Source organism: Sinocyclocheilus grahami, unplaced genomic scaffold, assembly GCF_001515645.1.
Source record: "Sinocyclocheilus grahami isolate Dianchi unplaced genomic scaffold, SAMN03320097.WGS_v1.1 scaffold770.1, whole genome shotgun sequence".
NCBI classification, from domain to species: Eukaryota; Metazoa; Chordata; class Actinopteri; order Cypriniformes; family Cyprinidae; genus Sinocyclocheilus; species Sinocyclocheilus grahami.
In genome coordinates, this window is record NW_015505949.1 from 219,928 (window position 1) to 239,369 (window position 19,442).

At 38.0% G+C, this 19,442-nt stretch overlaps 2 protein-coding genes across 3 annotated transcripts in view; both read left to right on the top strand.

The window, feature by feature from the left end:
• The window catches only part of LOC107561386 (serine/threonine-protein phosphatase 2A 55 kDa regulatory subunit B alpha isoform-like), a 33,711-nt gene extending 27,275 nt beyond the window's left edge, over positions 1-6,436 (top strand). Inside the window, exon 10 of the mRNA XM_016245831.1 lies at positions 5,197-6,436. Within this exon, the coding sequence (XP_016101317.1) occupies positions 5,197-5,476 (280 nt within the window). The 3' untranslated portion in view covers positions 5,477-6,436. The remainder of the gene's footprint in view (positions 1-5,196) is intronic.
• Positions 6,437-8,337: 1,901 nt separating this feature from the next.
• LOC107561399 (BCL2/adenovirus E1B 19 kDa protein-interacting protein 3-like) overlaps positions 8,338-19,442 on the top strand; it is a 16,974-nt gene continuing 5,869 nt past the window's right edge. Inside the window, exons 1-4 of one of the 2 annotated variants that reach the window (XM_016245841.1) lie at positions 8,338-8,509; positions 12,572-12,791; positions 16,088-16,160; positions 16,270-16,367. In XM_016245841.1, the coding sequence (XP_016101327.1) occupies positions 8,458-8,509; positions 12,572-12,791; positions 16,088-16,160; positions 16,270-16,367 (443 nt within the window). In that variant the 5' untranslated portion in view covers positions 8,338-8,457. Of the gene's footprint in view, positions 8,510-12,571; positions 12,792-14,407; positions 14,624-16,087; positions 16,161-16,269; positions 16,368-19,442 lie in introns of those variants that run through there. The other variant, XM_016245842.1, reaches the window with a different exon arrangement.

Sequence of the window (19,442 nt, forward strand, 5' to 3'; positions counted from 1 at the left end):
CTTAAAGATTCATCTATATTTAATTTAGAATTTAGTGTTTGACAACTTTATTCAATTTCTGTATAGGCCTATTTCCTACTTGCTGACTGTAGCTAAATATGACATCTATTATGTGTTTATGTGAATATTGTTTTAAGATCACTTAAATTAGAAGTTATTTTTTTAGTCTAATATTTTTAGTCTGTTATTCTTTAAGTCCTATAAATGTTAAAATTGTTAGCTCTCAACTATATAATCAGTGGTTAATTATTAAGGGGAAAAAAAACTTATTTCATATAGACATCAGAAGTATTCTGCCGTGCAAAGGCAAAAGACCGTATTTTTGTCGAAAATTAGTTATTGATATTTTTGTGACATTCAAGACATCCTTTATCATGTGCATAAGTATCTTGAGTCAATTTCGTTGTTTTTCCGAGAAAATAATGGGTCGTCTCAACTGTAACTTCAAAAAGCCCCAGAGAAACCAAGGCAGAACACCATATAACACCAGTTATGGTTCTTTCACTTTGTTTGGATCGCTCAAATTGAGTTACGGCGTTCTGCCTTTGTTTAACTGCGCGTCAAAATGAAGTTATGGTGCCGGTTTGGAGTTATGCAGTGTTCTGCCTTTTTTTTTACTGTACATTAAAGTCTGCTGCATTTTAATTACGATGTAGACAAACTTATTAAATAGTTTGCGATCTACCAAAACAGCTCCATATAACAAAGCACTGTAAACACTAGATACATTGGCAGCAATAGGCTACGTAATCGTGAATAACCTTTAAAGATTTTTTTTTTCTTTTTGTAATGCAGATTATTCACCAGGCTGTCACTTAGTTGGACGCGTGTGGACTCGAATGCTGTAGCTAGCGTGATCAATCAGAAAATCAGTAGCCTACTAACAGTTCGCAATTAAATCCATATCCTACCTTTTCTTGTAACCCGATAAAATCAATCCATGGCGATGAACGTCATTGGAGATGTTTAATCCATTCTGAGCATTATTCCTGCTTGCTGGCTTTCACATCAATCCACAAGTCATTCTTTTAGTTTAGGCTATTTAATACAAGTCAATATAAAAGCAATTATGCTATGTCTAGCATTCTTTTATGTTAATGAGCATAGCAAATAAATTGGTATCCACTCGCGTTTAACTTTTAGTCTGCTTGTTACGGTCAAAAAAAAATTTAATACAGTCACATTACTATATGCAATAGCCTATATGAGATAGCCCATGATCACTAGATTTTGTACAGGTGTTACTATAACGATTTTGTAAATGGTGATCAGCATCCAAATATTGCTAATGTGGAAGTTACTGCCTTTTGCCTTGGTGTGACTTCTCACATTTTGCAGACAATGCAAAGGAAGAGTACATTCACTTCAAAATAGGGGTAAAAATCAAGTTTGAGCTCACAATTGTTTAATGTAGATCATTTTCATTACTAAAACATCTAATTGTTTAATTTCCAGTGTCCTACCTATAATTAATTTGGCTGCACATTGTGCACAAGTAAAAAACTTTAAAGTAATTTTTCTCAGTTTCACACTCTAGTGAGTTACGGTATTTTGCCTTTGTAGGGCATTATTGGTATCAGTGATCAGTGATATGCCACTAAACAAATATTAAAAATATATACTGTCTTTGTTGTTTCTACATTAATTTGATGAAAATCTGAATACATTTTTTTTATTTGATTAATTCCAGAATTTTTTTTTTGCGATTTTCTTAATTGCTTTTTATCGATTAGACAGCACTAATAATTAGGGATGCCCCGATCAATCGACCGGAGATCGGTATCGGCCAATAATCACATTTTATGACTCGATCGGTACTCACTACACTTGGCCGATCTCACGAACCGATCACAATTTGATGACGTCAACGCGTGAGGACGTAGATGATATCGCCGGTGTGGAAATGCTATGACGTTTCGAGACGCAGGGAAAAATTTGCCATTTGTCGTGTATGTTTTGCATGATGCTATTATGAATGGATGGTTCATTTTTAACAGCAGATTCAGTGACGTTAGAGCTGATCTGTGCCTCACTGCACACGTCTGCAGCACGTTCGGGAATCAGAGCTGATCGCATCTGCTCTAGTCAGTGCTTGTGTTTATACCGGCCAGCTGTGGCATGTTTCTGAAGCGGCTCTCTGCCCTACTTGGATAAAAATAGTCTTTTGTGAGTTGGTACCACGTGGAGGATGGAACAAAACCTAACCTTAGCCATAAGGGGTAACGGTAACATAATACGCTGATCGTGGGCTGCTTTTAAATGAACATTTATTTATAAAACAAAATATCTTCTTTGGCCATATTAACCTACTCCATAGCATTAACACAGGCTTTACTTCTTTCAAACTTTATTTGGAATGTCACCGTAACTTCCCGATCAGGCGAACACACACAAATGAAATCGTCTGCCTGATGAAAAATGTATTTAAAAAAATTTAGTTAATATTTGCATCATTTGATTTATTTTATCAACCCGCAAATAATCGGTTTTTGTATTACCCGACCCGCGGATTATCCGCAGCGCCCGTGAATATAACCCTGATCAAACTACTCCTTTTTGTTCTTTCAGTAATGTTTCTAGCCTATTAGGGTTGTGACGGTGAGGACATTTTCCCACCGGTTAATCGACTTGTGACAACACCGGTAATACCGGTATCACCGTTGGGGAGGGGGGTGTTAGTTCTTTTGAGTTTCCCTCTTTTCTTAGCTTTCAAATGGCTTGTAAAAGTACCGTGCGCATTTTACTTTCACTTTCAAATTAGCAGCAATTGAATTGCTGCAATTCGGCGTCAAGCAATTGTTCGTTTGAGATTTCCCTCTTTTCCTCGCATTTCTTGGCTTTCAAATAGTCAAGTTTATTTGTACAGCGCTTTTCACAATACAAATCATTGCAAAGCAACTTTACAGCAAATTAAGTTTCTACAATATTTAGTGGTAGTTTATCAGTGATGGCTGTCAATGTACATATGGCAGAAATGTACGGAAAAATCTATTTAAGATGTAATCAAACAGACGATGAACACTATTAACAGTAATTATTATATGATGCATGGGGAGGGGGGTGTTAGTTCTTTTGAGTTTCCCTCTTTTCTTAGCTTTCAAATGGCTTGTAAAAGTACCGTGCGCATTTTACTTTCACTTTCAAATTAGCAGCAATTGAATTGCTGCAATTCGGCGTCAAGCAATTGTTCGTTTGAGATTTCCCTCTTTTCCTCGCATTTCTTGGCTTTCAAATAGTCAAGTTTATTTGTACAGCGCTTTTCACAATACAAATCATTGCAAAGCAACTTTACAGATATAGCAGCGACACTGCTGACTACATTTATCAGCAGGGTAAAAATGGTGCTCTCTTCCTCCAGTTCCAAAGTACCATTTTCCAACAAAATGCTGCATAATTTTTTGTTGTTGTTATGAGATGAAACAATAATAATTATTCTCCTAAACTGTCCTTTCGCAAACTGCTCCATAATTTTTTTTAAGAGAAAAAATCATTTTAATGCTGTTCTTTTGAACTTTTTATTCATCAAAGAATCTGAGTAAAATGAATCACAGTTTCCACAAAAATATTAAGCAGCACAGCTCTTTTCAACATCGATAATAATCAGAAATGTTTCTTGAGCAGCAAATCAGCATATTAGAATGATTTCTGAAGAATCATGTGACTGAAGATTGGAGTAATGATGCTGAAAATTCAGCTTTGATCACAGGAATACATTACTTTTAGAAATATATGAAGTAGAATACAGTTATTTTAAATTATAATAATATTTCACAATATTTTTTAACTGTCTTTTTAATTAAAGAAATGCAGCCTTGGTGAGTATAAAACATTTCAAAAAGTCTTTAATACAATTCTTACCAACCCTAAACTTTTGAATGGTGGTAGTTTATAATAGCTATTTTGTCTGAGAAATTTATAGTTAACTGCATACAATGATAGCTTGATTATACTGTAACTACATAAAAATATAGGAATTCATCCTTTTAGCTAGTAAATTATGAATAACAGAGTTTAGGAGAGCACAGAAATGTTTCCGGTTCTATCAAGTTAGCTTTGTTTTGTTAGCATGTTTTGAGAAAATGCAGCAGGGTAAAATGTAGAAGCAAGCAAGATGAAGTATGAATTATTGTAGGTACTTCTGTAATAAAGGCTCATTTTCAATTTAAGACCATCAGTCAGTCAATGTAAGGTGACAGTCAACATTTAGACCAGCTACTGAGCCTGTGTGACTCTCCGTTGAGGCCCAGACTGGCTCTTATCTGGAGGGAACCTCTAATCACTCAGACAGACTGAATGCTGGTCAAGAGCAGTGGAAGATTGGGTTAGCATGTCATGAAGACACGTCAGTTCTGTTGAACACCCTCCTCCTCTGCTAAATTAGTCACTAACAACAATCTGGTCTATTATTGGACTACTAGCCAGCCATCCCGTCCCATTCCTAGAAATCTTCAATTTTCCTATTAGCCTAGAACTAGCTGAGGCAGCACTATAAAAAAAAAATTATATATGTGAATTTTACATTAAAAAAAAAAAACCCGGCAGCTGTGGATGCCAGAATTTAACCATTTAATATTAAGAGTTTAGCGTTTTTTGTTTTCACAAACTAAAATTTTATTTTTTTTTTACCTTTTTTAATATACTGACAACCACCTTAAAAACTCAGTTGATAAAGAGAAATTAAAGTTTCTCAATAGATTTTCCACAAGCTTGAGGTAAATACTAATATATAGCAGGTGCACAATGTCATACAAAAAAATACAAAACACCACCGTGGTGTAAAACTTGACACAAGAATAAAGCAATAAACATTAATTTAACAACATAAGATGTAACAAAACCCTAACGTACATAATTGATGAGGAAAAAATTAAAGCTGATACTTATTTCAACGAAAAACCATCAAATGTAAGCTGGGATTCTGGGAATGTCAATTTACGTTCTTTTTCGCTGTAAATTATAAGAACATTTTTAATTTTTCACTTCCAAAAACTGTACATCTAACAGTATTTTACTGCAAAATTACCTAAAATGTCTCATTGGATTTATATATACACACGTATATACACGCACACTTTTTTTAAATAATAAACTTCCATTATCTTTTTTTATAGTGAGGCTTATTAACTGTATCAGATTCAAGTTTTGCCCCCCTGAATAACTATGATGTATATAAGAATAACTATTCTTTTGTCCCAGCGTGGTGATGACTGGATCCTACAACAACTTCTTCCGAATGTTGGACCGCAGCCAGCGGCGGGACGTCACCCTGGAGGCTTCGCGCGAGAGCTGCAAGCCCCGGCAGGTGCTGAAGCCTCGCAGGGTTTGCGCAGGCGGCAAGCGAAAGAAGGATGAGATCAGCGTGGACAGTCTGGACTTCAACAAGAAGATCCTACACACCGCCTGGCACCCGCAGGAAAATATCATCGCCGTGGCAACCACCAACAACCTCTACATCTTCCAGGAAAAAGTGAACTAATACTGTCATCATGGGGAAAGGAAACCTCTGAACCTCTCTCTCTCTCTCTATGTGAAAATGAAAAAAAAAAAGAACTAGCAAAAATCATTTCTGTGACAGCCACCATCATCACATAACCAACCTTGGCCCACTCCAGGACAGAATGAACTAGTCGAGCCAACTAGTGGCAGCCAATACTGAGTAAACTGGTTCAGACTGGTCTGGAGAAGAGCACAACCTGGCTTCGGCCTCTGTGGCACCATGACACGCGCCTTGCTCTGGTGATGTTGTGCCAACCTGTGTCTGTACCCTCCGTCCCTTTTCCCCTTACCCACAAGTCCGAGCCCAGGGATGAAATAGACGGCAATCTCTTGACAGATTTCAACCATATGTTTTTTTTTTTGTTTTTGTTTTTTATTTTGGCTTTGGTTTATTCAAGGTGTCTGTATAAAAACTCATTTGAACTCATGTGGATGTGTCCCTGTGTCCTTTTATCCTCCATATGTTGTTTGTGCCATTGTAACTGTTTTTAATCTTATCAGAGAAACTGCCAAGTTGTTTAGTTTTAATTTTGTTTTAATTTTCTTAATGTGTAATTTTTTTTTTTGTTCTCATTACATTTCATACTGTCCCGTTACACTCCATTACAGCTACAAAAGGTTACGGCTGTTTCTTTTCAGATATCCACACACTCATACCCGCCATCACATTGGTCCAAAGATCTTTTCCTGTTCTTTTTTTTTTTTGTGGCATAGACGGCATTGCCGTGTTTGCTGTAGTAGTGTAACATCTACGCTTGTTCAAGCATATACACTCCAGTTGGACTGCTCGTTCGTGTACGAGTCATTCAGCCTTACAGGGTTTATTTTCCTTTGTGATCCATGTCCGATTTCTGTCTACACTCTCTATCTCAAGAGTTACAAAGTGAGAAAGATTATAGAGATTATGATATCAAAATGGTATTTATAAACGGAACAAACAATAAAATGAGAGTTGTGTCTTCTTTGAATATGCAAAGCATGCCTAGTGCAAAACTGAAAAGCTTATTTAAAGGATTTTGAGAACCATAAATAATGCTCTGCACTTGACCATTTAGATAAACGGTGAGTTTAAGTGTTGCTTCAGGATTTTAGTGCCGAATGTCCTCATGAATGGTCAGAATGACTGTTCGAATGTAAATTATAATAATAACAGTAACCTTATCTAAATGGTAAGTACATGCTATTGATCTATGTGTGGCTTTCTACCTTTTTGGCAGGGCAACTGTCCTGCAGAATTTAGCTCCAACCCTAATCAAACACGTGAACAAGCGAATCAATACTGTCTTCAAGATCACTAGAAAGCTACAGGCAGGTGTGTTTGATTATAAGGTTGGAGCTAAACTGCAGGACAGTGGCACTCCAGGACCGAAGTTGCCCATCCGTTTAGTAACTACTGCAATACTGTATAACCATTGATGGAATTTTCCGCTTTCTGTGTTTTCACTGGTGTACTTTAGGAGGCGCTATTGTGCATCTTCTGAAAGTATTGAACATCTGGATCAAAACAGCAAAGAAGCACCAAAAACAAGTGATCGCGTATGTAAGCAGATTAATATGTAAAATAATATGTTCATAGAGCATTTAACAGCATATAAATCAAAACAGCCTAACTTAACCGAATGAAGTGACGATCCAGGAAGTGGTATAGGACCATGCATGCTGTGGATGTGTTGACAGAAGCAATCTATTTTATCTATGTGTTGATCTTCGTTCTGAAGCTGATCCAGAAGTAGTATTTACAAAAACACAATATTCTCAGGATTTTGATCAAAATGTTGCTTTTATCATGAAACCTACCCACAGTGTTGATAAAAATAGATTGCATGACGCTAGAATAAAAAGGTTTTTTTTTGTTTTGTTTTGTTTTAAGCAGAGGCTCTGTTCTTTGTTTTGACATTGCATGTTCAGATATTCATACAAAAAAATAATCAGGGTGCCATTAAACTTTTGTGAAAAAGATCAAAAATGCTGGTGGTGGCTGGCATTTTTTTTAAGAGTTAAGTAGTTATTAGTAACTAAAGGATACGCACTAAACTAGTGCAATTAGCAACAATTGCAGTATATACTACTTAAAAGTGAACAGTAAAGGGAAGTTGTGGCCTAATGGTTAGAGTCGGACTTGTAACCCAAAGGTTGTGGGTTCGAGTCTTGTACCAGCAGGGATTGTAGGTGGGGGGAGTGAATGTACAGCGCTCTCTCCCACCTTCAATACCACGACTGAGGTGCCCTTGAGCAAGGCACCGAACCCTCAACTGCTCCCCGGGCGCCGCAGCATAAAATGGCTGCCCACTGCTCTGGTTGTGTGTTCACTGCTCCGGGTGTGTGTGCACTTTGGATGGGATAAATGCAGAGCACTAATTCTGAGTATGGGTCACCATACTTGGCCACGTGTCACTTCACTTATATGAACCACCGATGCATACAAAAATCAATGGCTAAAATTTACAATTTGTTACCAGTATCAGAGGGGGAAAATCACTATCAGGATAGTGACTAGTCTATCTAATGGAAAAGTAGCTACTAGTGAGCAAACTTACTAATGAAAAAGATAGCGGTCATTATTGAATGACTTGCAAGTAATTAAAAAGTATCAGCAGCAACAATAGATGCTAGTTTGTTTTAAGAAATAAATGTTAAATTGGCTTGCCATACGGCATATTAGTTTATTGACAGAGAGTGTTCATAATTCACGTGCGTTTATTATAGATAAACAGTCCTTTGAGTCCATTACGTAATGTGTCTTTGTTATCAGATATTAACCAATTTGCGTCATTTTAGCGCTGCAGGAAATCTGCGCTCCCATAACCGTTCTGAGGTCAGCCACAAAGGCAGTTATTAGCGAATTTAAAGGCGCCCCCTTCACAGAGCGTCCGGTTAGTGATCAGGCTCCGGCACGCTTGAGCGCGCAGAGTGTGTTCGTGCAGTGACAGTCTTATGTAAGCCGCGCAACACAGAGCCACGATGTCCGACGCTGCTGCTCCAGCAGACAACAACGGGGAGCCTGGGTTAAACGGTATGTACAGCCGGAGCACCTGGCTGTGTTGTTCTGACATCTATCAAATCTGTTCGAGAAGCCTTTGGCTTGTCTGTATTGGTGTTTTTTTTAATACTTTAAATTATTTCACTTAATGTAAACTGCGCTTTTTTTTAGTTCCAGTCAACATTTCTGAGGGCGGGGTTTGCGGCAATACATGTTTATTGACAAGCTTTCTGTCCAATGGCTGTTGAGATTGTGTTTGGAGGCGGGTCTTAAAAAGTGATTGACTATAACCTAAACCAATAGTGTGGTTATATGTTTTCAGTAGGCTGGCCAAAGAAGATGTCAACAAGGCGAGAACTAGAGCAACTCGAAAATGGAGATTGTGGATGCTTGAAATACCATTTTAATTCGTTTAATATATATGTAACATATACCTTCGTTTCTCCGGTGTGTTTATGAGAAGTGGCTCAAAGAAAAAGTGTGTTGTTCATATTTGTTTGACATGTAACGCATGACATGTGGCAGCAAATAAGGTCTTTGTGTGAACTGCGAGGTTGCAAACAAACTGGTCTATGCATTGGCTTCTGACCACTTAGATTTAACTTGTTAATTAGTATTTAATTCACGAAAAACCGTATAAAACGAAAATGAAATCGAAAAAGTAAACGCCGAAAAAGTAGCCATCTACAGTAGAGCCAGACCATAAACAAAGAGTTCATTATTATCATACAGTATGTGTGGATTTGCTAAAAACATAATTTGTCAGCCTACTATTTAAAATCCACATTAGTTCATTCGTTATTAAATATACAATGTTTGGTTAGAACATGAGTGGGGATTCCTAAAGATGCGCTAAAGTTACAGGAGACTCATAAATCATATTACTGGTATGCTTTCTGAAATGCAAAGAGCTGACAGCGAAGTCTCGATATCTAAATATTATTAAGACCACTAATTTTGAACAGTGTACTTAAACTGGCATACAGTGTAAACCACCAATATTAATGTACTGCTGAGTGAGCTACGTGCGCGCTGTGACCAAAGCTAGTTAAGCCTCACTATAGTCCCCACAGCCGAGCCTGGTTCAGGACGCCAGTTCATAAATTCTACTATGATAAAGGCTTGAGTCATGAATATTAATTAGTAGTGAGCCAGTAAGCCTTGCTGATTGGCTGAAAGGCAGACGCTGGAGGCTAACGTTAGTCAGCTGACCAGTTACCTAATGGAAAAGGCTCGCGTAATGAATATAAATTAGGCTAAGTGACCTAACGGTGCAGGGAAGTTCAAAGCAGTGTCAGTAGAATTTAGTTAATATTCATGATTATAATTTCATCATATAGTAGTACTCGTAATTCTACTTTTCACACTGCACATAACCCTGGTTTAAGACCATTTTATTACCTCAATGAATTCTGTGGCCAGTTTTTCATTCTATAGATGTTGAAACTGTATCATCAGCACCACAGCCCAATTATCTCATAAAACTCTTGGTTTCCCAAAGATGAGGCAGACTTCCTTGACCAGATCTCAGTGCAGTGATGTGATGGCCGCAGTTTTCTCAGCCACTACAGGTGCATCTCAATAAACGAGAATGTCGTGGAAAAGTTAATTTATTTCAGTAATTCAACTCAAATTGTGAAACTCGTGTATTAAATAAATTCAAGCTGAAAACTAGTGAATTGAAGAGACTGCCTAGGGAAAGTGAAATTACATCTTAATGCTGACCAGATTCTTTTAGTTTAACAGATGGGCAAATGTAGACTCAGCTTACAGTGTTTGTTTGACAAATTGGATGTGTCTGGCTGTGTACTAGACATGATGACTACTAGCTGGAGGATGTGTGAAGAGACTTTGCCCACAGCCACAGCCAGAATCTCTCAAAACCAGTCAAGAACATGTCCGGTCATATTTCTTCCATAAAATCAAAAGAACAGATGGACGAACAGAACGAACACGTACATTTTTAGTGGCGAACTGGTTTTAAACTGTTTTTTCTTAAACGCTGTTGATAATCTTCTGTATTTGTTTAGTAATTAACAGTTTAAGCATAAATTATGGCTTTTAAATATAATGTTAATTAGCTACAATTACTTTTCTATTCAGATATATATAAAAAAAAGCAATGATGCTTTAGTGTTTCATAAATAAGCCTCTGTAATACAATCATCTAATCTTTGATCTCTGTATATTTCCTGATGACAGCCAAAGTAATGTTCCACTGTTGGCCAGAATGTTCAGCTTGCCATAGTAACACTGTTTGTGTCAGTGGATTGAGACAAAGGTCAGTCGTCTCTAGCACAGCCGAATTCACATGTTTCTCACTCAGGATGGGACAGAGATGTGCATGCTCGTCCATACTGATGGGAAGATCGAGTAGAGTCAAAGCAGGACCCATGTCACATGATCTATGTTTGCTCAACCCAAGGAAGTCATGTGGACCTTCTTTGTCTTCCTCTTTTTGTTTTCCTGGGAGTGGCTCGCGAGGCATTCGGTTTATACTTAGCTCATCCTGGTTGGTCAGCAGTGTGCGCTGGTTAAGCCGGTGGTAAACAGAGGACTGACTGTGCAATAGCACAGACGTTTCTGATGAGACAGCACAGCAGATGTGGGTGAAAGGGGAACACGGAAAGCTTAACCGTGCTCGTCCCTGACTCATGTATGAAAGGAGTCTGTGTGTTTGTGTTGATCAGGCCATGTGCTCAAGGAGTGTGTCCCTGCTCAGACTCACGTAGAGCACGTGGCGGTCAGGTCAGGTGACTCGTATATCAGTGAGCTTAATGAGTCTGAGAGGGAGGCATTTACTGCCCTTTCACCACACAGTAAATAGAAGTTAAGCCAGACCACCAATGGTTTACAGGGAAATCCCACTGTCTGTCACCGTCTGCCTTGGTTCATACAGTGGATGCAATATCATTTCCAGGCCACATTTAACTCCAAAATCAGATATTTTGATTTTATGACTATTCAGATTTGCATTGCAGTATTTATTATTTTATTTTATTTTCCCTGTCAGATTGTCTTTACCATAATCCATAAACAACCTGACATTTAGCTTTTGTAATTGATATCAATGTAGATTTTTTTTACAATTATTATTTTTGTATTACATTTAAAAATTCACATTCAAATGTATGTAAATAATTTTGTCTTGAGTTTTTATATAGAAGTCCAAGCTTTGACCAGGGTTACATTTACTGGATAAAAAATACAGTAAAAAACAGTAATAGTGTGAAATATTATTTCCATTTAAAATAACTCTTTTCTATTTGAATATATTTTAAAATGTAACTTATTCCTGTGACGCAAAGTTGAATTTTCAGCATCATTACTTCAGTCTTCAGTGTCACATGATCCTTCGGAAATCATTCAGATAGGCAGATTTGCTGCTTAATAAACATTTCTTAAAATGATCAATGTTCAAAATGTTCAATTTTTGTGGAAACTGGTATGCCTTTTTCAGGATGCTTTGATGAATAGAAAGTTTAAAAGAAAAGCATTTATTTGAAATAGAAATCTTTAGTCACCTACATGACTTTTCAGAGTTTGATTATAATTTTAGTAGCAAATATTGAAATGATCTGCAGTATAAACACTATGACCTCTTTCTAAGCTGATAAAAAAAACAAAAAGCTTTTATTTAAAAATGACAAACAATAGGCCAATCCCACATGTTCTTGCTTTTGATGTTTGTCCTGCGTCAGATGGGCGTCTTTGGTCATTGCATCATGACTTTATTCTTTTTATTCAATGTCTTTTACTGTGAGCACCATACAATAAATTCGATACACTGTAAATAATATATGTTACTTTTCTGCATTAAATAGTAATGAAAATTAGTGGGGGGATTTTTCCACGTTACAATGGGGGGTAAAAAAGTCTTAATGGCTTTATCTTTGAGTAAAGTATGATTTCTAAATTCAAGACAAAATATTAGGTTCTGTGTGATTTGGTAAACTAAATAAAATAAAAAATAATAAAATAATGAATTGTTATAAGCTTTATTTAAATGTTATAAGCTTTAATATATATATATATATATATATATATATATATGCTTTATTGTTGTTGTGATTGTGTTGTTATGATTTTGTTTAGGGTCATGGGTAGAGCTGGAGATGAACAGAAATGCCGCATCTCTCTCTTCCTCCAGCCTCTCAGTGCCGCCCCCTCTAGCCCAAGTAGTAGAGGAGGATGTTGGGATTGTGGGCGGGCTTGAACACGTTCCCTCATCATCTTCCATCCACAATGGAGACATGGAAAAAATCCTGCTAGATGCCCAGCATGAATCCAGCCGCAGTAACTCCTCATGCGACAGGTAGACACCATATTTATGTCACATTATGTCTTATTAATGCCACAAAATAAAAATTCTCTCATTATGCACTCACCCTAACAAATCAAACCTAACACAAGCCAAGTTTGAATTTTAGCAAGCATGAATGAGAACTGAGTGGTATTGAGAAAACATACAACACGAGACAGAATTTAAATTTTTAGGTGAGCTATCCCTTTAAGATGTTGTTTACATAGTCCACATGTTTGCATATCATCTGAAAATGTCACATGAGTTCACAGCTTGAGTTTAATGACCTCATAGATAAAGAGCAGTGCTATAAACATCCATACCAAATTTCACGTGGTCACACTACACAGTAAATAGAAGTTAAGCCAGACCACCAATGGTTTACAGGGAAATCCCACTGTCTGTCACCGTCTGCCTTGGTTCATACAGTGGATGCAATATCATTTCCAGGCCACATTTAACTCCAAAATCAGATATTTTGATTTTATGACTATTCAGATTTGCATTGCAGTATTTATTATTTTATTTTATTTTCCCTGTCAGATTGTCTTTACCATAATCCATAAACAACCTGACATTTAGCTTTTGTAATTGATATCAATGTAGATTTTTTTTACAATTATTATTTTTGTATTACATTTAAAAATTCACATTCAAATGTATGTAAATAATTTTGTCTTGTCTTATATAGAAGTCCAAGCTTTGACCAGGGTTACATTTACTGGATAAAAAATACAGTAAAAAACAGTAATAGTGTGAAATATTATTTCCATTTAAAATAACTCTTTTCTATTTGAATATATTTTAAAATGTAACTTATTCCTGTGACGCAAAGTTGAATTTTGAGCATCATTACTTCAGTCTTCAGTGTCACATGATCCTTCGGAAATCATTCAGATAGGCAGATTTGCTGCTTAATAAACATTTCTTAAAATGATCAATGTTCAAAATGTTCAATTTTTGTGGAAACTGGTATGCCTTTTTCAGGATGCTTTGATGAATAGAAAGTTTAAAAGAAAAGCATTTATTTGAAATAGAAATCTTTAGTCACCTACATGACTTTTCAGAGTTTGATTATAATTTTAGTAGCAAATATTGAAATGATCTGCAGTATAAACACTATGACCTCTTTCTAAGCTGATAAAAAAAACAAAAAGCTTTTATTTAAAAATGACAAACAATAGGCCAATCCCACATGTTCTTGCTTTTGATGTTTGTCCTGCGTCAGATGGGCGTCTTTGGTCATTGCATCATGACTTTATTCTTTTTATTCAATGTCTTTTACTGTGAGCACCATACAATAAATTCGATACACTGTAAATAATATATGTTACTTTTCTGCATTAAATAGTAATGAAAATTAGTGGGGGGATTTTTCCACGTTACAATGGGGGGTAAAAAAGTCTTAATGGCTTTATCTTTGAGTAAAGTATGATTTCTAAATTCAAGACAAAATATTAGGTTCTGTGTGATTTGGTAAACTAAATAAAATAAAAAATAATAAAATAATGAATTGTTATAAGCTTTATTTAAATGTTATAAGCTTTAATATATATATATATATATATATATATATATATATGCTTTATTGTTGTTGTGATTGTGTTGTTATGATTTTGTTTAGGGTCATGGGTAGAGCTGGAGATGAACAGAAATGCCGCATCTCTCTCTTCCTCCAGCCTCTCAGTGCCGCCCCCTCTAGCCCAAGTAGTAGAGGAGGATGTTGGGATTGTGGGCGGGCTTGAACACGTTCCCTCATCATCTTCCATCCACAATGGAGACATGGAAAAAATCCTGCTAGATGCCCAGCATGAATCCAGCCGCAGTAACTCCTCATGCGACAGGTAGACACCATATTTATGTCACATTATGTCTTATTAATGCCACAAAATAAAAATTCTCTCATTATGCACTCACCCTAACAAATCAAACCTAACACAAGCCAAGTTTGAATTTTAGCAAGCATGAATGAGAACTGAGTGGTATTGAGAAAACATACAACACGAGACAGAATTTAAATTTTTAGGTGAGCTATCCCTTTAAGATGTTGTTTACATAGTCCACATGTTTGCATATCATCTGAAAATGTCACATGAGTTCACAGCTTGAGTTTAATGACCTCATAGATAAAGAGCAGTGCTATAAACATCCATACCAAATTTCACGTGGTCACACTGACCTCATGCTGATAGGATGGCCATAATAACCCTTTCTCACTCAAACTCAGTGAGTCATATGATTCTGGATGTTTACTGTAGGAATACAGTGTTTCTCTCTCATATGGATACAGACTAATGCTCTCTCAAACACTGCAGAGTTCACACAAAAATGAAAACTATGTCATTCCAAACCTGTATGACTTTCTTTGTACTATGAAACACAAAAAGAGATGTTTAGCAGAATGTCCAAGCTGCTTTTTTTTCCATACAATGAAAGCGATTGGTCATTTATGTTGCCCAAAAAGGACAAAATTGCTGCAAATTTTGAAAAGCTTTGTGTTTATACGAAAGCTTTGTGTGAGGAACAGAATGCAATTTAAGTCATTTAAATGACAATTCTTAAAGCAGCACTATGTAACTTTTTCTGTCTTCAAAATTTGCAAAATGTATATAATGAGCGAGTACATCATGAATTAATCGTCTTATTCTGAATCACTACAGTACACTTATAATAAGCACTTATATTTGGACTATTGTAGCCTGGTCGGGTCGTCACCGCTGCGGAGGAACACATACCTGCGTGAATCGCCATATACATAAACTTAGAGAAGTAGCTCCGGTTGGAATGTTCTTCCGCGGGATGTGTGCAGTCCTGTTTATTAACCGCTAGAGCGCCAAAAGTTACATATAGTGCTGCTTTAAAGGGATAGTTCAGCCAAAAAATGAAAATTACCCCACGATTTACTCATCCTCAAGCCATCCTAGATGTATATGGCTTTCTTCTTTCAGACGAATACAATCTGAGTTATATTTAAAAATGTCCTGGCTTTTCAGCTTTATAATGGCAGTGAATGGGTGGTAATATTCAATAGTCCAATAGAAGTCCAATAAACTGCGTCCATCCATCATAAAAAGTGCCCCACACGGCTCCGGGGGTTAATAAAGACCTTCTGAAGCGAATCGATGCGTTTGTATAAGAAAAATATCAATTTTTAAAACTTTATAAACCATAAAACCATCTCTAGCTTCCGCTAACTGTTGTAAGTGCGTTCACGAGAGAGTGACGTTCCAGTAGGACATGGGCGTAGCGCAAGCTCCAGTGAGAAGTGACGGATGAACACAGATAAACATAACTGCTCTCTCCCACAGCCCTCCTCGACCTCACAGTCCTCAGGATGAAGGCCAGATCATTTTCGACGTAGACATGAGGAGGGACAGTCAGGTACTTCCTCTTGAGAACGTTGTGGATTATCTAATTTATGGAACGCACTCTGGCTTCACTTAATTACCTGTCTGAGCTTGTATTTGGGTGTGTGTCTGTGTCCACTCAGGAGGAAGTCATGGAGAAGATCAGAGATGATGACATCTTAATGAAGGATTCAGACTGGGTGGCAGACTGGTCAAGTAGACCAGAGAATATTCCGCCTAAGTAAGCACCAGTGAGGACTTACATACAATGTTATTTAGTGTCTTTCAGATAATATTATAGTTTTTATTCATATTTAATTTTTATGCCCATTTTCATTTTAATTATACTGTTTTTGTAAGTTTTGTAAAAAAAAATTTAAATCAATTTTTATTTCAGTTTAAGATTTAGTACATCCAGTTAACTAAATGAAAATGAGAAATGTTATCTTGACAACTAGCTTGCTAGCTTTTGTTTGTGTTAGTGTTAATTTCGTTAACGAAGACTGACAAAAAATGTTTGTTAACAAGCTTTTTTCCCATGACTAAGATGAGACGAAGAAGAGACGATAATAAGGTCCATAAACGATAACTAAGACTATATCAACATGCAATTTCGTTGACGAAATAAGACGAGACTAAAATGTATTCAAAAAGATAAAAACTTGACCAAAAACCTCTTTTTATTTTCGTCAAAAAAGGAGACAAAATGTTATTGTGGACTGCTCTACATGCCTCTACTACGCGAGCTCTCATGAGTGCGGTTGCCAGATATCAAGAGTTCTAATCCCCGAATCAGAGCTTTGCTGTTACATTAGCAATGTTTCCATCCAAAGATGCGAATGTGGAAAACTGGAATATCGCATAAAACATTTGCGAATAAAGCACAGAACAAAATCGTCACTTCCTGATAAACTGGCACTAAATATCTCTAAGAAAACTAGGAGAAGCCATTGAATATAATAATTTTCATATGTAATAAATTACTTGCGCCTCAGAGAGAGCAGACGTAACAATAAATGCTGTCATTGCTTTTAGAGGTGGATGCCTGCTGTCTGGGAACGCAGTCATGTAAGACAGTAATTATACAGAAATACTTTGATGACAGACTTTCCTCAGGTATTTCAGAATGGCCAAATCAACATATAGTTCCCCTTCAGGAACTCGAGCTGTGTCGAGACACTTTGTTCTGAAGCACGTGTCAAATCCGTCCAATGGAGCAGCGAGACATCACGAGCAGGGTGACGTAAGCACCAGAAAGCATAAAAGCACATCCGGCCGGGCGCAAACCAGCTTCTGCTCTTCAGTAGCGCTCTGTGTATGTGTCTGTCTATTTACTGTTGTCTGTCTGCACAAGCACTCATATTTATAAAACAATGAGACGTCTATGGCGAGTGAACGGCATTACAAACGCTGTGTTTCTCCCTGCCCGTGATATCTGGCGGCGGGGGATACACACGATTTGTGTGTCGTTTGTTTAGGAGCGAAGCATGCACGGTCAGCTTTCGAGCAGCTGATTGTCATCACTGCGAGCTCTCGCTGCGCACGCTCCGCTCTCGCCTGGCTGCGTTTGATGACAGCGGCCAGGCTCGCGATCCCGCTGGCAGCGGTCCCGCTGTTGCTGAGGCACAGCGCAGACTGTTGTGGTGGGGATCGCGGGTGGATTTAGCGGAGGGATCCGAGACGGGCTCGTCCTTTTCTCGGTCCTCACCCGCTAGATCCGCGTCTCTCTCTCTCGCGGCCCCCCCCCCACCCCCGCCCCCAGAGAGAGAAAGAGCCAGACACTTCATCTATCTTCCTCCGAGGAGGTGGATGTGACGAGTGTCGAGACAGAGGAGACTGTGGACTCGCCACCTTATTTCAGTTTAAGATTTAGTACATCCAGTTAACTAAATGAAAATGAGAAATGTTATCTTGACAACTAGCTTGCTAGCTTTTGTTTGTGTTAGTGTTAATTTCGTTAACGAAGACTGACAAAAAATGTTTGTTAACAAGCTTTTTTCCCATGACTAAGATGAGACGAAGAAGAGACGATAATAAGGTCCATAAACGATAACTAAGACTATATCAACATGCAATTTCGTTGACGAAATAAGACGAGACTAAAATGTATTCAAAAAGATAAAAACTTGACCAAAAACCTCTTTTTATTTTCGTCAAAAAAGGAGACAAAATGTTATTGTGGACTGCTCTTCATGCCTCTACTACGCGAGCTCTCATGAGTGCGGTTGCCAGATATCAAGAGTTCTAATCCCCGAATCAGAGCTTTGCTGTTACATTAGCAATGTTTCCATCCAAAGATGCGAATGTGGAAAACTGGAATATCGCATAAAACATTTGCGAATAAAGCACAGAACAAAATCGTCACTTCCTGATAAACTGGCACTAAATATCTCTAAGAAAACTAGGAGAAGCCATTGAATATAATAATTTTCATATGTAATAAATTACTTGCGCCTCAGAGAGAGCAGACGTAACAATAAATGCTGTCATTGCTTTTAGAGGTGGATGCCTGCTGTCTGGGAACGCAGTCATGTAAGACAGTAATTATACAGAAATACTTTGATGACAGACTTTCCTCAGGTATTTCAGAATGGCCAAATCAACATATAGTTCCCCTTCAGGAACTCGAGCTGTGTCGAGACACTTTGTTCTGAAGCACGTGTCAAATCCGTCCAATGGAGCAGCGAGACATCACGAGCAGGGTGACGTAAGCACCAGAAAGCATAAAAGCACATCCGGCCGGGCGCAAACCAGCTTCTGCTCTTCAGTAGCGCTCTGTGTATGTGTCTGTCTATTTACTGTTGTCTGTCTGCACAAGCACTCATATTTATAAAACAATGAGACGTCTATGGCGAGTGAACGGCATTACAAACGCTGTGTTTCTCCCTGCCCGTGATATCTGGCGGCGGGGGATACACACGATTTGTGTGTCGTTTGTTTAGGAGCGAAGCATGCACGGTCAGCTTTCGAGCAGCTGATTGTCATCACTGCGAGCTCTCGCTGCGCACGCTCCGCTCTCGCCTGGCTGCGTTTGATGACAGCGGCCAGGCTCGCGATCCCGCTGGCAGCGGTCCCGCTGTTGCTGAGGCACAGCGCAGACTGTTGTGGTGGGGATCGCGGGTGGATTTAGCGGAGGGATCCGAGACGGGCTCGTCCTTTTCTCGGTCCTCACCCGCTAGATCCGCGTCTCTCTCTCTCGCGGCCCCCCCCCCACCCCCGCCCCCAGAGAGAGAAAGAGCCAGACACTTCATCTATCTTCCTCCGAGGAGGTGGATGTGACGAGTGTCGAGACAGAGGAGACTGTGGACTCGCCACC